This window comes from Rhipicephalus sanguineus, chromosome 10 (genome assembly GCF_013339695.2).
Source record: "Rhipicephalus sanguineus isolate Rsan-2018 chromosome 10, BIME_Rsan_1.4, whole genome shotgun sequence".
NCBI classification, from domain to species: domain Eukaryota; kingdom Metazoa; phylum Arthropoda; class Arachnida; order Ixodida; family Ixodidae; genus Rhipicephalus; species Rhipicephalus sanguineus.
The window spans coordinates 19,795,415-19,812,779 of NC_051185.1; the positions used below are offsets into that span (position 1 = coordinate 19,795,415).

At 46.9% G+C, this 17,365-nt stretch overlaps 1 protein-coding gene across 2 annotated transcripts; it reads right to left on the reverse strand.

Moving 5' to 3' along the window:
- Positions 1-424: 424 nt before the first annotated feature.
- On the reverse strand, positions 425-15,772 carry LOC119407195 (transmembrane protein 121B). Of its 2 annotated transcripts, XM_037674069.2 has the most exons (6): positions 15,368-15,772; positions 11,330-11,605; positions 8,037-8,190; positions 6,603-6,872; positions 4,153-4,448; positions 425-3,990 (listed from the first exon to the last, which is right to left on the reverse strand). In XM_037674069.2, the coding sequence occupies exons 1-6, from the start codon at positions 15,368-15,370 to the stop codon at positions 3,916-3,918; spliced, it is 1,074 nt and encodes a 357-aa protein (XP_037529997.1). In that variant the 5' UTR covers positions 15,371-15,772; the 3' UTR covers positions 425-3,915. The 2 variants fall into 2 exon arrangements, with proteins under 2 accessions (XP_037529997.1, XP_037529996.1); XM_037674068.2 differs by having other exon boundaries at positions 425-4,448; positions 15,368-15,771.
- Positions 15,773-17,365: the final 1,593 nt, after the last annotated feature.

A 17,365-nucleotide genomic window follows, 5' to 3' on the forward strand; every position in this document is an offset into this window, starting at 1 on the left:
ACTTGAATTTCCGAAGTCGCGTGTGATTCCGTGAACACTGTACATACAGAACACGCCGAACTTTTAATAGTTCTGTACAGATAGTAACAAAACATTACTTTTCTCGCAAGCGGCCATGGAACATGACCTGCAGCCTTCAAGAATGGCACAACATTTTTTTGAAAAAGCACTGAGTTTTGAACAAATTTCATTCTTCGCCAGTCAGCCCATGCACCACCCTCAAAAGAAACGAGTACATGCTGTCACATGGTTGCGACTTCTTCACTGTCACGGCCGCATCCCAACCACGTGACAATATACGTAGACTTGGCCAGTTAAAGCAGATTACGTCTCGTCATGTCGAGACTCCCGAATTCGGCATAAAATAACGCTACCAGAATGCCGCCAAGAGAATCCGTGAAACACTGTACAACCTCAAGACTATGTATAAATACACTTTGTTTCAGAGGCTCTTTTAAGTGCGTAAAAATTAAGTGTCTATAAACATTGTGACAAACGGTGCAACACAAACTGTCGGTCTGTGCAGGTACATAAAATGTGGACAAACATTCGGCAAGATTTTTGATCATTTCAACACTAACCTACTGGCTCTTGGCGAGTGTGCAACATGTAGTGACCGTGACGGGATGACGGACGAAACAACTACGACATTTAGCGCGTGCCGTAAGCATTACAGGGCCAACAACGCTCGTCAGTGCTAGTCTATGCTTGAGTATCCTACTGCAAGCAGCAGTGACAGAGTTGGCCTTTCGGTTTCGTTAGGTTAATCGCTGGAAATCAGTCACAGGTGTGAAAGTGGAATGCATCTGCTGTTAATGAACGCCTGCAGGACGATCTTGCACGCATTCCGTGACGAAACGTTTAGTCATCAGAGCCCGCAAATGGTCGGGGCTCACAGGTCCTGTCACATTTGCGACGTAGACATTTGGTGGAAACATCACATTCGCGACGTCACATGGGCGATGTTTACGCCAAATGTTTACGTCACGAATATGACGGCACCCATGAGCCTGGACCAATCACGTGCGCTGAGGACTGTTGTAATGTCGTAAACGTAACACTGACGATGTTAATGTGAGCCTCAACCAAATGTGTCTGGTGAGGATGGACGTTCCATAACAGAAGGCGTACAAGATCTCTCTCCAGGCAGCGAACGCGTAATGTCACAACACAGGACATTCCTACTCACTACCCCCCTCCCCCCCCACCAAGAACCTCCCCCAAAAGTATGCATGCTATCACACTCATTTCGAAACACTGGCAAATCCTATGGTATACATCACACCTGTGCAAGAGGCAACACGTCCGAGAAGCAGATCCAGGTGCCAGACGTCACGCCGCAGAAAAAGTCACATTTGTGCGAAGACACGTAATCTCAATCATGCCGCAATACGTGCAGTTTTGGGACTTGTAGCCGCTCAGTGGCAAGCACTCACGAAAGTCTCTTTTTGTGAGCTCTCACGCAAAGGCAACGGCGCTATTTGGGCGATGAGTTCTCAGGCATACGGGAAACCACAAGATTTTACGGGTCATGGTTTGAATGGACTATTGTGTGGGTCAGAGAGAATGTGACGAGAGCAATGAGCTTGAGACTATGAGGTCGAAAGACCATATGCTTGAGCATGTTAATGACTCTTAGCAACTATTTTAGAGTACATAAGAACAGTACAGAAAAGAAGGATATGGACATAATGCCGTGTCTGTGTCGTTGCTCACCATCCTGTACTTTTGCTGACAAATAAGTTACAAGCTCAGGCATCAAGAAAGTTCTGCCCTTGAGCATGTACACCGTAAACTTTAGTGACCTAATGTACAAGCTTCACCCCAGCACTCTTTTGAAAAAAAATGACTACGACTCGGTTTCAAAACACATACAAAGACGGCAATCGCATAACTATACGAATAAACAACTTGTGCCGTCAAGTAACCACCATTAGTGATGCTTCAACACTGCAAAAAAATGCGTGCCACTGTCCTCCGAAATGCAGCATTAACAGCTTGCTTCCGAAAGGCTAAATACTACTGTTTCATGATGGTACTTTGGCAAACGTTGGGGCTTGTACCGGTCGCACGCGTCAACGCGATTGTTCAGCGGCTTAATGTTGTCGCATCAACCTTATCCTCTCGTGTTGGGCTTCCAAGATGTTATCGATCGAACTAGGAGTACGCGACAACCTCTGGGAAAAAATAGAGCCCTAGGTTGGCATCAACTGCGTGCAACTGCTCCAGCTCGAGGCAGGCGTGGTAATACCTAGCCAAACATTAACTAGTTTGAAAATGCAGAGCTGTTTTGCGGCAATCCCTGGAATGTGAAAGTGGAAATTCCGCGCATTAAAAAACGGATGAGGAGGTGCTCGGAAACATCACGTCACGCGAAGCTGGTGCGAGTTGAGCACATCATTAAAAGCTCTTGTACGTTTGGCAAAGGTCGTTGGATGATCACATCAAAGAAGTGCATACGGTTCCCCGATGACTTCCAATCAGCCAGTTTCTGCGTGAAGGTGACCTTAAAAAGCTGCTCCAATGATTCCCTTCTCACTTGTCCGATACTTGAGCACTTCTATCTCCAATATAGCTCGAAGGCTCTCTGAGCAGCATCAATTTACTATAGCAGTGACCATTCGTAGCAGGTGCATAAAAAACATAAATCAAGGAGGTGTTGCCAAAGACATTATGCCGCGCTACCATGAATGTGACGAAGATTACAAGCACAGCGTCCATGCCAAGCAAGACATCATCAGTACAGCTCCTCCATGCTGGCATGAAATGGCTGCACGCAACTTTGGATAGACACAATTCCAAAGTGCGCATCATTAAGGGAAACACATTCAGAGTTGTTCTAAGCAATACAAGCCGTTGTTCTGCAATGTGCCATGGCGGGAGCCCTGCAGTTCATGAATGGTCGCTGAAGTTTTACCAAACAATGCCTAGCTACCAAGACTTACATCAGTGGTCCCCGACATGCCAATACGACGGTGATCATCTGCCACAAGTAACTTTGAGCTTCAGTGCATTGGGGTGGGAGATTCACGAGTGCTGTTGTCCTGTACACAAGATGCAAACACGCACACAACAGGCTTACTAAGCATTCCTCAACAATGAAGAAAGAGACGATAAAATACATGCCGCACACCTACGAGAAGGTACTGCAGCGTCCGGAACAAAGCTGCAAAAAGCCGAAGCTTAACAAATGCACAAACCACACTTCCACGAGCTGCCGAGAGATAACGCTGCGCCACCGCCGGATAGCTTTGATCGGTTAGCAGTTCTCGAAGAGACCTCCGGGTCCCTGCGCGTGTGACCGGAACTGTGTACTCATACTTTTCTCGGCGCAAGAGCGAGCACAAAACTGCGTTTTCGAAAAGCGGAGGGGTCACACAACATTCGAACTGGACTTCAAGTAGGGATTGTACATTAGGCAACCAGTAAGCACAGCTGCATCAACGTGCCAAGCATCGGAACATGTCTCAAGTTTAAGAACGACAGCACGGTCTTGAAGCTAGGCCCCACTAGCTCGGGTTTCACTGTTCCCGCAATTTCGAATCTCCAGTGACGCGAGCGGCAATGTTCTCTCGCCTCTGCGATCCCTAGATCTTGAAAGCGCGGTGCCGATGACTGGTCAGGGCAATGTCTTTTTCTTTCTTTCCTCTTTTTGTACATCGAGCAATTATCGGTTCCGAGAGCCGGCAATATACATACATCCGAGCCTACGGCGTCGTTCGCAAACGCATATTAAGTAAACAGATAAAAACACACTTCGGGTCAACACACTTGCAGAAAATAAGGTGTGGCGTCTGCGGTGTCCCCAACAGAGGCACGAGACGCAACGCCCATACGAGTCCGCTCCGGTCGGCACACCAGAAGAGCGTGACAACATCAGTCATGTCCAAGAAAGTCAAGACTGTCACGTCCGGGCTAGAGCAGGTTCCCGACCGATCGGCCGGGTACCCCGTTGTCGTCCCCGTGCCGATCGTACTTTTCGCAGATGAGCTTCAGCTCAATGGGGTCAACCAGTTGGCGCACCAGAAGCGCACGACGTCAGTCGTGTCCGAGAAAGTCACGACGGTCACGTACGGGCTAGAGCACGTTGCCAACCGACCGGCCGGGCACGCCGTCGTCGTCCCCGTGCCTATCGTCCTTCTCGCAGATGACCTTCAGCTCAATGGGGTCGGCGGCGATGCAGGTGTGGCTCCGACGCCGGTTGGAGAGCAGGAAGATGTAGAGACGCAGCTCGGGGATGAGCGTGCGCAACGCGGAGTAGATGCCGAGCAGGTTCTTGATGAGGAAGAGTGAGACGTCGTGGCCGAAGAAGCTCCAGAGGTAGATGCGGATGCTCAGGTAAGGTACGTTGATGAGACACATGTGCAGGACTTTGTAGAGTAGCTTGAGCCCAAGGGGTCGTGGCAGCTGGCCAAACTCGCACTGGCTCAACTTGAACAGGGCGAGGGCTGCGCAGACGAAAATTTCGTGCAACATGAACAACAAGGAAAGAAAATTCACGGGCTGGAACTAACGTGAAAACGTTACCGATTCAACATTAGAACAGTACAGCAAACGAGTGCACTGCAATGCATTCGTGCATCCATTTTATTACATCCAAATAAAAAGTGGTTTGGTAAACAAGCGCTCAGTCGAAACTCGTTATAGTAAAGTTGGATCTCACTGAAACTATCTTTGCTACGCCTTATGATCGTTATAAACACAGGATACTTCATTTCTCGATAGTGATAAGGAACATCTCATAATAAACAAGTTTCCCATCGTTATACAGTCGAACAAGCATATATCGAACCCACGTATAATGAATTATTGTGAATATTTTATACATTGAATTACTATCCATTATACAACTTCTCTGTGATCCCCTTCACATTTTATATATCCGGGTTCAACTGTACATACGAGATAATATGTTACAGTACTGCGCTTCAACTCTATCACAGTTGTAGGGAACCTCTCAGACTTTCAGGTAATTTGTCCTGGATTCTGCTTTTGCACCTTTTCTGGATTACTAAGCCTCTGTTCATGGTACGAATGGCATTTTCTACAGCTCAATTATAACTAGTATGCCTCTGACAAGAATAAATCCAAACCACAAGGCAGAAGTTCAGGAGAAGATGGAGGCTTGGAAATATATAATCCTTGAAGAGGGGCTGTCGCTGGAGCCACCGTCTCAACAAGTAATCCTGTCTTCTTCAAGGCAGCAGCTGAAGAAGACAGGACCACCCATCAAAATGTTGACTCCAGCGACACCCCATGTTCAAGAATATCCATCTATTTAACAAAAATAGTGTTTTGAAATACTAATGTAGTCTAAACTGGTTGTGGAGTTTCACTTCTGTTAGCCAAGTTGGAGAGTTGGCCAATTGTTACCAGACAGTCATACTTCCTAGCACAAACACAACGAACGAGCTGAAGGGGATGCATTTTAATCCTGTGTATCAGTTATCAATTTCACGACAAGTTTCAAGGTGTCGTGAACTACCCAGCAGGCTTGGTGAGAAAATACATCCTGCGGAAAGCAGACACTGTTATGAACATTTCAGCCAAATCTCGCAGTCGTGCGTGGCAAGGAGTCTTTAAAAGTGGAGTGCGAATTTGCCATTTTCTCGGGCGCCCTTTTTTTCATACAGAGGCCTGTGCGCACTCTCTTCGGAGCTGCCAGCACCTGCTGTTTGACGTCAAACAGCAGATAGCATGCTATTGGCTAAAAGCCGACATAAATCAAGAGTGGTGTTTAAATCAATAGCACTTCTTGCCACGAGGTGCCACCATGAACTAGCGTAGCACTCCATAGTATGCTAACGTTACACAGTGAGCCACACTCACAACAGGAATCGCAATGGGAAAGAGCAATCGCGTTTCATCCAGTGCGCTGGAGGACATGACACGCGCTGATGTAACTTCTTTTCCCTGTGCAATCTCCTCCCAGCGCACTCGTCGAGACGAGAGAAGAGAGAAAGCGCTTAAAGCTCGCTACAAAGCCCTGTAACTCCACTTGTTCTTGCCGGGTTTGAGACAGTAGAGTCTCTTAGCAAGTTACTGCTGTACGGTAGTGCTTCTCCTTTCCCGCTCATGCTTCTGCCGGTGAAGACACCCCAACACCACAAAAGTTTTTCAAAAATTACTGTGGGGTTATCACGCCTTATTGTTGCCTGTCAGTCTATGCATTGTTAACGGGACGGCACTGACTACGATGACAGGGCCCATCAGCGCAGTCGCTGATTTACGATGACGGGGCTATTATGACGGGCCCCGTCACTATTACAATTTACACTACGGTGACGGGCCCCATCACTTTTACGATGGTACTGCGCTGACGGGCCCCGTCACCGTAGTCAGTGCCTAACGGGACACCTGTCGTTCGGTGGGCGCACTGTCAATGAAACTGGGAGTGGGTTAAGCAAAACGAACAGGAAAGGAGGAGTGTTACTGTACTGCCTTACCGTATTTGCATACTGTATTTCCGTAATTTGCTAAAAGACTATTTTCGCGGCAATTGATTTGGGAGGCAATAAACTCTGATGCTGGGGTCATTCCATGATTACGTGGAAAAGTGGTTCATGACCACTTTAAGACCCAATAGGACAAGGAGCACTCACTCGGCAGCACGAAGTTGACGCAGGTGAGCGCAAGCACGGCATTCTCAAGCGGGTACGTCAGTGCCAGGTGGGTCTCGTTGGGGAACAGCAACCCGAGAAAGGTGACGCTGTCCAGCACCTCGAAGGTGGTGCCCGTGCACAGCGAGTGCAGGTAGGTGCGCTGCTCCGAGCTGGCGCCGGCCTCGTTGTGACTCTCGACGAGCAGCAGAAAGATCACCGCCGCCACCGCCACCACTGCCTTGAGAAACTGGGATCCGTACACGTTGTCATCTGTGCAAAACATTAGCAATGAGGTTTGCCATTAACGTGAATGCCTTCAAACGCAACAGCATTCATTTCACAACATCGGGCAACACATCACACCACATCACATCACTTTAATGCCTTAAAGGGGTACTGACACCATTTTTCGAAGGTGAGTTTACTCTGTCATACAAACCTCCTGTATACAGAGACGGTGGTCTGAGCAAGTGTGAAGCTCAGGAAATGCTGATAGGATATTTTATTTTGATATTAAAGTCAATTTTCCCATTGTGCACCTACTGACATCGACACTAGATTGACGTCGGGCTACAGTACTAATTCTGGTGACTTCACGTAGCAGTCTGGCTGGTTGTGATGACATCAGGTACCAAAACTTCCAAAATGGCCGCTAGTCATTCACCAAAACATTCAAAATGGCCACTTTTAAGTCGCCAACTGTGCCACGGTGCGGAGCGGTCGTGGAAACGTCACGATATTTTACGCGAGCACATGACGAGAAGCTCATACCGTTTTGTGACGTCGGGGTACAGTAGAAACTTAAACTAGCTTTTTAAAATATACTGTCATTGCTTTTTCAGTGCCCACTCACGCTTACCAGTACATTTTTCTAGCCTCTTGGGGGCTTGGCTTTTGATTTGAAGCAAAAGAAAAAAAGAACGCGCCGACTGAAAATTTTTGTGTCAGTACTCCTTTAAGTTTTATCTGACTATAATTACTCAGCAAGACTGCACAAGGTTAAAGTAAAGCGCCTCTACCTTCGGAAAAGTACCGTCAACCTTTGATCAATGCCACTCCTTTCACTCCTGCATCTCCGATCGGGCAACTGCATCCACATGAGATACTCGCACTTTCACTTCTTTGTATTTTGTTTTTTCTGCCTAAGCACCATGCTGAAAGTTCCTCTCTACTCTCCATATGTGTGAAACGCGCCTGTCAACAGCCCTGCTACATGGAACGCTAGTGTTCTATCCAGCGTTTCAGCGGCCCTATTTGAAAGCTTCACCTGGGACTTCCGAGAGCACGCAATTGTCGACTTCTTCGTGGCAGCAAAAAATACAGAAAAAATACCTAGTGTTTTAGGAGAGGAGATGGTAGTACTTTTCCGTAAATAGAGGGGCTTTAGGTTAAAGTTGCCCGACACTCCCGTAAGAGAGCGCTGCTGACACCCACCCTGCAATTTCTGTGCCACGTCCATGCGAAATAGCAGGACCACTTTGGCCACCAGCAGCAGGGCATACAGCAGCCACGACAGGTAGCACAGCGGGAAGCGGCCCAGGAACGGATGCGGGGGCTCCGGCTCGGGCGTGGCATCGTCTGGTTGATCCTGCACACAATGCCACTCATTTTAAAAGGCCTCTCACTAGGTTTGTTGTTGTTCTAGTAGTAGTAGACACAACTTTAATGAGAACCAACAAACAATCAGCCAAGGAAAGTAGAGGGGATGTTATTTGCAATAATTATGATATAAGTGTGAAGAAATTAAAGTGGACGAAAAGACAACTTGCCGCCAGCAGGGACCGAACCTGCAACCTTCGAATAACGCATCCGATGCTCTACCAATTGAGCTACGGTGGCAGTTGTCCTCCCGTCCACTTTATCGGGTATATCTGTGCATTTGAACCTGGGAGTGTTAGCACCACTCGTAGTCATGACGACAAGCGTGAAACTTTTCTGTTTGCCTGCCGGCGTCACGTAGCACGTGAGCTTTTGACGAGCTGGCAGCTAACCAAAAATCCCTCACATACTACCTGAAGGCAGGTTGTAGGTTCGGTCCCTGCTGGCGGCAAGTTTTCTTTTTGTCCACTTTAATTTCTTCACATTTATATCATAATTACTACAAATAACGTCCCCTGCTCTTTCCTTGGCTTGATCCAAGTCTGTTGGTTCTCATTAAGACAACGTTGTGTCTAACAAAGAAAAACGAGACTTTCAATTTCCCTATTTCGTTCAGTAGTAGTAGTAGTAGTTGCAGTCGTGGTCGTAGTAGTAGTCGTAGTAGTAGTAGTAGTAGTAGTAGGGTAGCAGTAGTAGGGTAGTAGTAGTAGTAGTAGTAGTAGTAGTAGTAGTAGTAGTAGTAGTAGTAGTAGTAGTAGTAGTAGTAGCAGTAGCAGTAGCAGCAGTTCAGTCATTCATCTTTATTTTTCTTTGTCAAAAAAGGAGGGCACGAGACTAAAAGATGTACCAGGAGCTTGACAAGGATCCCGACTCCCTGTTACATGGCAGCGCCATGGACAGTCATAAGTTATTCATGCATCGGAATACTGAAAGAGTTAATTAAAGGTGAAAATTATGCAATAGTTAGCAAAAAGCGGTAGCTACACTTCAGCTAATGAACATAATTCATAAACACACACTTCACACACATATGAAACTGAAAAGAAATATTTATATGCCTAACAGCGTAGTTGTTAAGTGCCATCGAGTCATTCATGATTCCTGGCGGCACCACCGAGATTTCTTTAACGAATGTTTGTTAAGCTCACAGAGGAGTTTCTCTGTGGCTTTAAGGATACCACCTAGACATCTCGTTTTCTGTTGCCTTCATATTCTCACATTAACTTACACCCTGTGGAGTTGCACACGCAACCCGTTGTCTTCAACGTGGCGGCACCTCGGCTTCGCGCTACGTTTGTACGCGCAGTGGCGAGGGGGGTTGCGTGGGAGAGGGCACTGTGCCGCTCCCGCTGCCCTTCGCGCCCTGCTCTCCATGGCCGAAGTCGAGATGCCCCGTTTTCCCTCCTTGCCCTTTTCTGGAGAGACTCCTCTCCAGACCCCAGGAAGCGCGTCGCTTCCTTGGGGACCCCCCGTGTCTTCGGTCTTGGGCGGTGTGATTGACCACATCGGACCCAAGCCGTGAGCACCACCGCCGCCATCAACCCCTGCAGCGCTCCGGCCATGGAGTGCGAACCACCGGCCCGGACCGGAGTGCAAAAGCAGCCACGCGAAGTGAGATGAGCCTTTATCATTCCCTCGACGTGTGCTTGCTATTTTTAACAGTTGTTTCCCCCAGTAGTGCGGAACACTCCGCCGCTGAGGTGTTAACTTCATGTGCTACTCTATTGTTGCAATTGGCATCTGAGGTGAATAAACACCTTCAGTCGAAAGACTTGTCTCTGTCCCCACTGTCCTGAAACCCGCCGCGGTCGCAACTCAACGCGAACCGCGGGATAGGGGGTCACAGCTCTGACTGTTAGGGCTGCTGCGTAGCACTAGTAGCGAGTAACTACACTCCTCTAGTGCACGGTGTGATCCAAACGAGGGACAGGTTCGCACGCGCGGCTTGTTGTGTTCATGCTTGTTGCAAAAAGGAACCCCTATAACCCTCATCAAACTTGACATACCCCACGGCACGATAAAAATAAGAAAGTTTTAGCTTAAGGAACTGAGCTTCAAAAGATCAACGAATGAATGAATTTTTTTTGTTTATGATACATATTATGTTATTCAGGATTAATCTCCCTTATGTTCAAGAGATTCGCTCGTTTTGCAATCCATGGCAATCTCAAAACTCTGTGAAAGCACCAGAACGAATAAGAGGAATAAGAGGATGAATCCATCAATATCAATTTTGTTGTTTCCTACATATATGTTACTATGGATTAATCTCCCCTATGCCCAAGAGATTTGTTTGTTTTGCAATCCACATAAGTGTCAAAACTCTGCGCACACACCACAACTGTAATAAAAAATAGCGATTTTTTCTTTCATACTTCCGTAAAGTCTATCATTTACATGCACACATTACTGCACAGTATAGGCGTTGACAGAATTTTGTCTCAGGGGGTGCAAACCCTTCGTTGCATCGCAGAGGGGGAGGTACCTAAAGTACCTACTTGGTACCTAGAGGGAAATCTGGCGCCACTGTCTATGGAAATTTTTCAAGGGGTGCTGTGCTGCGACAGGAATGACAGCATATGTGTCTACGAGGCTTGTGTTGGCTGGCATTGAGTGAGGCTTGGCCTGAAACGTGAATACGGCTGTGCAAATAAAGATTCTCTAAATCAAAAGCTTCAGAAACGGATCCCATTAATCCATTTTACATTTAAAAACAAAATTTCACTCACCTGCAGGCTACGAGCAAACAGCAAAAGGAAGAAACAGATGACAAACTGTCGCAGAGTGAACGCTGACCTTGTCGTCTGTCTTCCGAAACTTCAGAGGTCGTTCGCTACATTTTGCGTTTCATAAAACTGCACATCGAAGCAGAAGTTCTCAAAGTTAAATAAAACTTGTTTCTGTGCAATGCTAAGAAATGATAGCTCATTTCGGGCTCCTTTAATGCAAACCTATCGCAAAGAACGGTTCTAGCCGGACGCCTCTCCGAGATGTCCGGTCTCTTCGTGAATGATGCCAATCCAAATACGACATATAGTACCAGCATCTCGATGCATACAATGGCGTCGCAGCGCCAGTTTCCCCTCTAGGTAATACTAGTAGGAAACTCTTATGGGTTCAACACTTACGGGAGAGGGTGCCAGCCGTCGGAAGTGGCGCCGCGCCAGGAAGACGGCCGACATGATGCCGATGAGGACGAGGAAGTCGGCCAGGAACCAGAAGTACCAGGCAACCGAGCCCTGGTTGTGCTGGATCAGGTAGAAGTCGAGCGTCGAGCCCTGGAAGATGACTGCCACCAGAAGGACCAGCACGTCGAAGACGGCCACCAGGTGCGTCAGGGAGCAGCACCGGGCCACCACTGACCGGAGCAGCTTCCTCATGCCACCAGAGTCTGAGTTCAGCGGCTGCGCCACATGAGAAGGACAAGCGTGGGTCGTGAAAAATTCCAGCTGATTTCCAGAAAATCGGCTTTGCAAAAGCCCGCAGTGCAGAGCAGCGTTCATGAAAGGGGAAAAAAAATATCTATCACCTTGTTAACAGCTCCTATGAATTGTTTAGATGGGATCTTAGAAGATCCCTTCTGAGCTCTAGAAGGGATCTATTGAAGTAGTGGTGAATCCAGGGTTCTCCCCAGAAATTTCTCAGGTGTGGATATTTCGATTACACAAGGGAGGAGGGGGAGAAAGGGGCTTTAGGTTTAAGGGGATAGAATAAGCCCTGTACTTCCCACGTATTTTTGGGTATATTGTGGTGCACTTTTTTCAGCAACTAATAAAGATAGTGGCCAGATATTTGTATCATTTTGTTCAGTGCCTTGTGTTCTATCCACTGAACTAAAGTTGTTTCATTGCCCCAAAAAACAATATTATTACCAATTTTCTTTTTCTTCCAGATGACTTGAGACAAACTTTTGTAAATTTTCTTACCATCAATTCAAAACCGATTCATTTTACAGCCTCAACTTTAGTTCAGTATACAGCCATATAAACATTCAGTATGCGCTGAAAAAAAATCAGCATGCTATCTTTTGTCGTCTTGAAAATAATTGCCCCAACATGACAAGAAATGTTGTTTTGAGAAGTAGATAAATTGAATTTCGCGTTTTTCACTCTGTCAACATTTTCCGATTATTTATCCACTCGTGGCTAATAACTTAAACACTGTTGCCCGACGGCCTTTCCTTTCACCTTAAAAAAAAAAAGCTTCATTCTCTTTGTCAATTCCATGATGATAGAAAGCTACGAAAACAGCGTCCATGAAAGGGGGCATGTGCCTGGTCGCATTGCTTTCAGTTTCGCTTTTTTAGGTTGATAAAAATTTCACAGACGTAGTGTGATACATGAAAAAGTTGTAGAAAGCAACCTACTTTTATATTTAGAAAAAAAAATTTTTTTTTCGAATTTTCACTTACCCTGCCCCCTTAAGTGGGCGGGCCCCACAACACTTTTTCAGCATGGTCAGAAAACGCTGCTGATCGGTAGTGGAGGCTTCTGAGGACACGCGAGCCAAACATTATAGCAAAGCACTCGGCCTAGAATTTACAATCAATTTTCGAAGTCAGCTAGAAACCGTTCCCTCTTCTTTCAACAAATGATGCATATACCCAAATGACCATGCCATATACCCAAACTCACAGCCATTGGCTGATTCGAGCATCATGAGCTGTGTAGTTACCGAGACCGCCATGTGCCCACTCGCACGATCACACTAAGTAAGCCACGAGTTCGAAGAAAAAGAAGTGCTGAAGGTCATGACGTGTGTGTGACGTAACTTCTTTCCCCCGTGCCATCCTTCCCTGCTAAGCTTCCACGACGCTCGTCGGGACGAGAGAAGTGAGAAAGCAATTACAGCGTGCGACAAATCTCTGGAACTCCGCTCATACTTGACGGATTCTAAACATTTTTGCGGTGGTCGATTCGTGAGGCAATAAAGTCCTTTAGCGATGCCATTCCATGGCTACTTGGAAAAGTGTCGCAGGGCTCCTTTAAGAATTTTCAAGTGCTCAAATTTCTCGTTTTCAACACACGTCCACAGTTTATTTCTGGTTGCATATTTCTGGCATCTATAATGCGCATAGAAAATTAATGCAAGGTCGCCTGTGTTCTATCGCTGGCACTGTAGTCGGCAATCTTAGCAAAAAATTATAGCAAACAAAAATTCTCAACCACATTTTTTTTAATGTTTGAGAAAGTTGCGGAAATTTTGGTCATCCAGCACAAAAAAAAAAAGCGCATCTGACTGGTTGTGCCATCATATGAATACAACGGGAAAGTTTTGGAAGCTCATGTGACGACGAAGGGTATTGCCACTGCATTTTTTATTTATCTAAAATTTTTGCGAGAGCCAGATTGCCAGTTTGGTGGAGCTGATATTTATCCATACTGTTACAACAAATGTCGGATAAAATGAACTAACTTATTGTCCTGATGCTACTTCCTTGTAACAAGCTTCAGCTGTACTTGTAGGAAGAGACACGTTTGACGTTCTCAGATAAAGGGCCATAGCCACTTTAGACAAGCTACAAATAAGCATCCAGTTCCAGTGCAGTCTCATTTCACCCGGGAAGACAGAGCTGGCTATGGTTGGCAGTGGCTGTCAGTCACGATCAACGTGCCCCTCCCAACTTTTCTCTGCACCATCATCTTATGGTGCACCGTTCATAACTAGGAACTCAGTCTGATCGTATCTCTAATCTCTAAATGGCTTCCCAAGTCTGAATCCATTATTGGAAGTCTAAAGGAATTACTGAAATGACTGCAGGAACGTTTCACTAATGTGCTCGACAAGACGCTCTGTTCCCATTTTTGCTCTGGAACCTTGCAAAACAAAGCAATTGATAATGGTTTCAGTCAACAACTTAGCAGTTGAGAAGAGAGACAGAAAAAAGTTGATAAGGCAGAGTGCCTATCTGGCAGAAACAGACAAAAGAGAAGACTTCGGTTATCTCTCAAAAAGCCTACACCAGCGTGTTCTTTCAAAATTAGCTGCTTTTTCATGGACAAGCTATGCTGCAAAGATTTTAACTACCTGGTTGACATGACGATACGGCTAAGGCAATGCATACAGAAACTAAATTATGTTCGCAGGCAAATCAAGTGCCTGTCTGCAACTCCATGTTGGAATAAGACGCTCATGAAAGAAACATGAAAGAGAAAACATAATCAGAAAGGTTTCAGTTTCATAGTCGAAATTTCACTACAAACATACTAGCCACTGACTAATACTCTTTCGCAGAGTAACGTTCGTGCATAGCTTAACGAAAGACTTGTGGCGCAAACCGAGGAAGGAAAGAAACGAGAGTAGTCAGGATAGGGCGCCAGACATTCAACTACTTTATTTTCGGCACATCACCCACATATATGAATTTTCAGAAACGCGCACGCGGATACATGTAATACCCTCATTGGCGATTACGTGTCAGGACAAATACGGACAAGTACTTTTTTTGTCTCTCTTCTTGGAATCGGAGTGCATAATTGCGGCGCAAGGCGCTGTACTTCCGCGAAAACGCACGTGCTAGCCCGTAAAAAAATAAAGAGCCAGCGCTAACAAACAACCGACAAAATGAGCACAATATATAGCCACGTCGAGTTTCGATGTAGCGCGCTTTCCCCGAACACAGCACAAAAGCACAATAGACTAGATGCAAATCTTAGCGCGCCTGCGTCACCGTCGGCTTGCGGGGAGTTTAGCGAGTTTTTCCGTGTTTCATGCTTTGTAACGAATGTGCATGTAAGCGCGAAACAAACGCGACGCAACTCCGAGTCCTGCTGTTTCTCTGGCAGTGTTTTGCGATGACACCGTGACGACAGAAAGATCGTTCAAAAGCGCGGCTGCGCGCCTTCGCAAACTGTCAGCTGATAAATGCTAGCCGCGCACTACACGGGTGCTAACAAACGTTCGATGACGCAACGGTGACGCCCATGAATTGTAGCCAAGGCACTGAATCATCCCAGCGTGGTGATGGACATGGACTCAAACCGATGTCCCCGCTACAAACTAAAGAAAGCGAAAGAGAGAACGAAACGGCGCTAGCCCTCGTGCTTTTTGCGAGCGCTGTGCTGTGCGCCCCAAAGCGAACGAAACTTGAGCAGCATGTAGTGCGCGAGCGCTGGAGCGCATACAAGAGGCAAACGCACAGGCCAGCATATGTGGTAGTAGCTTACCATTGCGATTTCCTCGATGCAGCGGGCTTCGGCGACGGTCAAAAGCACGGCCCCTGGTTGCCGTAGTGATGAAGCGAGCTGTGCAGCCGCCGCAGTTGTGAAGAGGAGCTCAGGGAGCACTCCACAACATCCATCAAGAGCTTTCTTCCTCCCTCCCGAGTTCGCGTCGTCCTCTCTTGGGGTTCGAAAATCGGAAGCTTCAGCGTCGCTCGCCGGTGACTGTCGCGCACAAAGCGACTGCGTGAATCATCCGTCGTGCCTTTGAAGCGAAGGAAGCGAGCCCGAAAGTTCAACCGTTCAACGGGCGAAAGAAAAGAGCTCTGCGCGCTGCTGCCAAACGAAAGTAGAATACAAAGCAAAAACTTATCCTCCGCTTCTCTTCGGCGACTGCGTTATTTTCACGGTCACCCCGTTCCGTCTACGGTGGCCGTGAGAATAAATTTGCGGCTATTTTGAGACTTTGCCCATGAAGCTGCAGCTGGTAAAAGCGTGGCCTCAGAGATCTGTCTGTTGCTACGCAGGAAAATGAAGCCGTAGTTGCCGGGTGGGTGCTACGTAAGAAACTCTATGGGTGCTACGCACCGAACACAGATAAGCAGAGGCAGGGATGTAGAATGATAAGACTGACATAAAATCAGCGCATTCGGCAACGCGTTTGATCAACAGTTTCGTTATCACTGGAATTCGCCGGCTTATCGATGTTTTCGACTGACATGCATGATGTGCATTCTCGATGCTGTGATGAACTGACGCCAACGACAGTCAAAGATAGTCCCGATGTGTTTACATAATATGTAATGCATTGCTACGTGACCTCACGGGAGAATCGGACAAATGGATAAGACCCAAGATTGTTTTTGATGCGTTTATTCAGCACTTTATTACAATACCACTGTTCCGTCTACACAGAAACGGCATTCAAATCCATAGTTCACTTCACTGCTCCTTCACATAAATTTAGCACACATACATTGTGGTCAAAAAACGCACACACTTGCTTGAAAAAAAAAAAAAAGCTCAACAACGGACACGCAGGGGCAAATACAGAACAATGCAGATTTACGATGAATACGCACTCGAAACGTTTACCTTAAGAAATAGATGTAGTGTTTGCATCGTGCCGGATGGCGTGGATTAGGATGGAGACAAACATGATGAGGCGTGTTTACTTAAACGCCATGTTTATTGACTCTCATAGTTGCCTACCGAACTCAGTTGTGTTCGCTATTGTATCTATTTTATTATTTTTCTGTTTGCTCCTCATGAACACTCTTCCTCAAGGGGGATAATGTAGTATCCGAATATAGCCAAGCCCGCTCATTCGGTAGGCAACTATGAGAGTCAATAAACATGGCGTTACAGTGTACTAGAATGGGGCAGTGGGCTCACTGCCGTATCCCTGCGCCGCGCCGCCGCGGTCCTCTCCGCGTCGACAGCTTGAGCGCCCGCCAGGGGCGCTGCCGCCAGTTTCTCCTGAAAACTCTCGCGGGCTGTGAAGCGCGTCCCCTTGGTCGGTGGGGGATACGCTGGTTAGGCTGTAGTTGCGGGGGTATCAACAAACGCGAGGTTGATGGCGGGGTGAGGGCCACCACAATGACACAAGAAGAGATCACAAAAAAAAAGAGAAGGGGAGGGGTTCGAGCGTTTTATTCTTTTTTTTTTTTATACTGACCCAAGTAGCTGAACCTGCTGCTTCCATTAGTGTGTGCCCTGCAGCGCATGTTCACGCCATTCATTCATTTGAAGGACCTTTGTCGGCACCACGCGCGCCGCTTTAGTGCACTTATATATGCTTGTTTTTCTGAAGGATCGACATCTGTGTCTATCCGCAAATCGCAACTGTCTCAAAGACGGCCCGCCGCTGCATCTGGAAGGGAGGGACGCGCTTTTTTACAGCCTCCGGCGGTCGTGCACATAGAGCATGCAGCGTGCGTGCAGAGAAATTTCTGGGGCAGCGTTTGCCAACAAAAAACAGCTGGACCCAACGAAGCTAGGAGT

What these genes read in the sequence shown, in the direction of transcription:
- LOC119407195 (XM_037674069.2), bottom strand. An exon ending in CGTCAACTTCGTGCTGCCGA is followed by an intron (nt 4,449 to 6,602) that starts GTGAGTGCTCCT and finishes TCGTCTGCGCAG; the next exon opens with CCCTCGCCCTGTTCAAGTTG. An exon ending in CCGACCCCATTGAGCTGAAG is followed by an intron (nt 3,991 to 4,152) that starts GTCATCTGCGAG and finishes ATTGAGCTGAAG; the next exon opens with CTCATCTGCGAAAAGTACGA.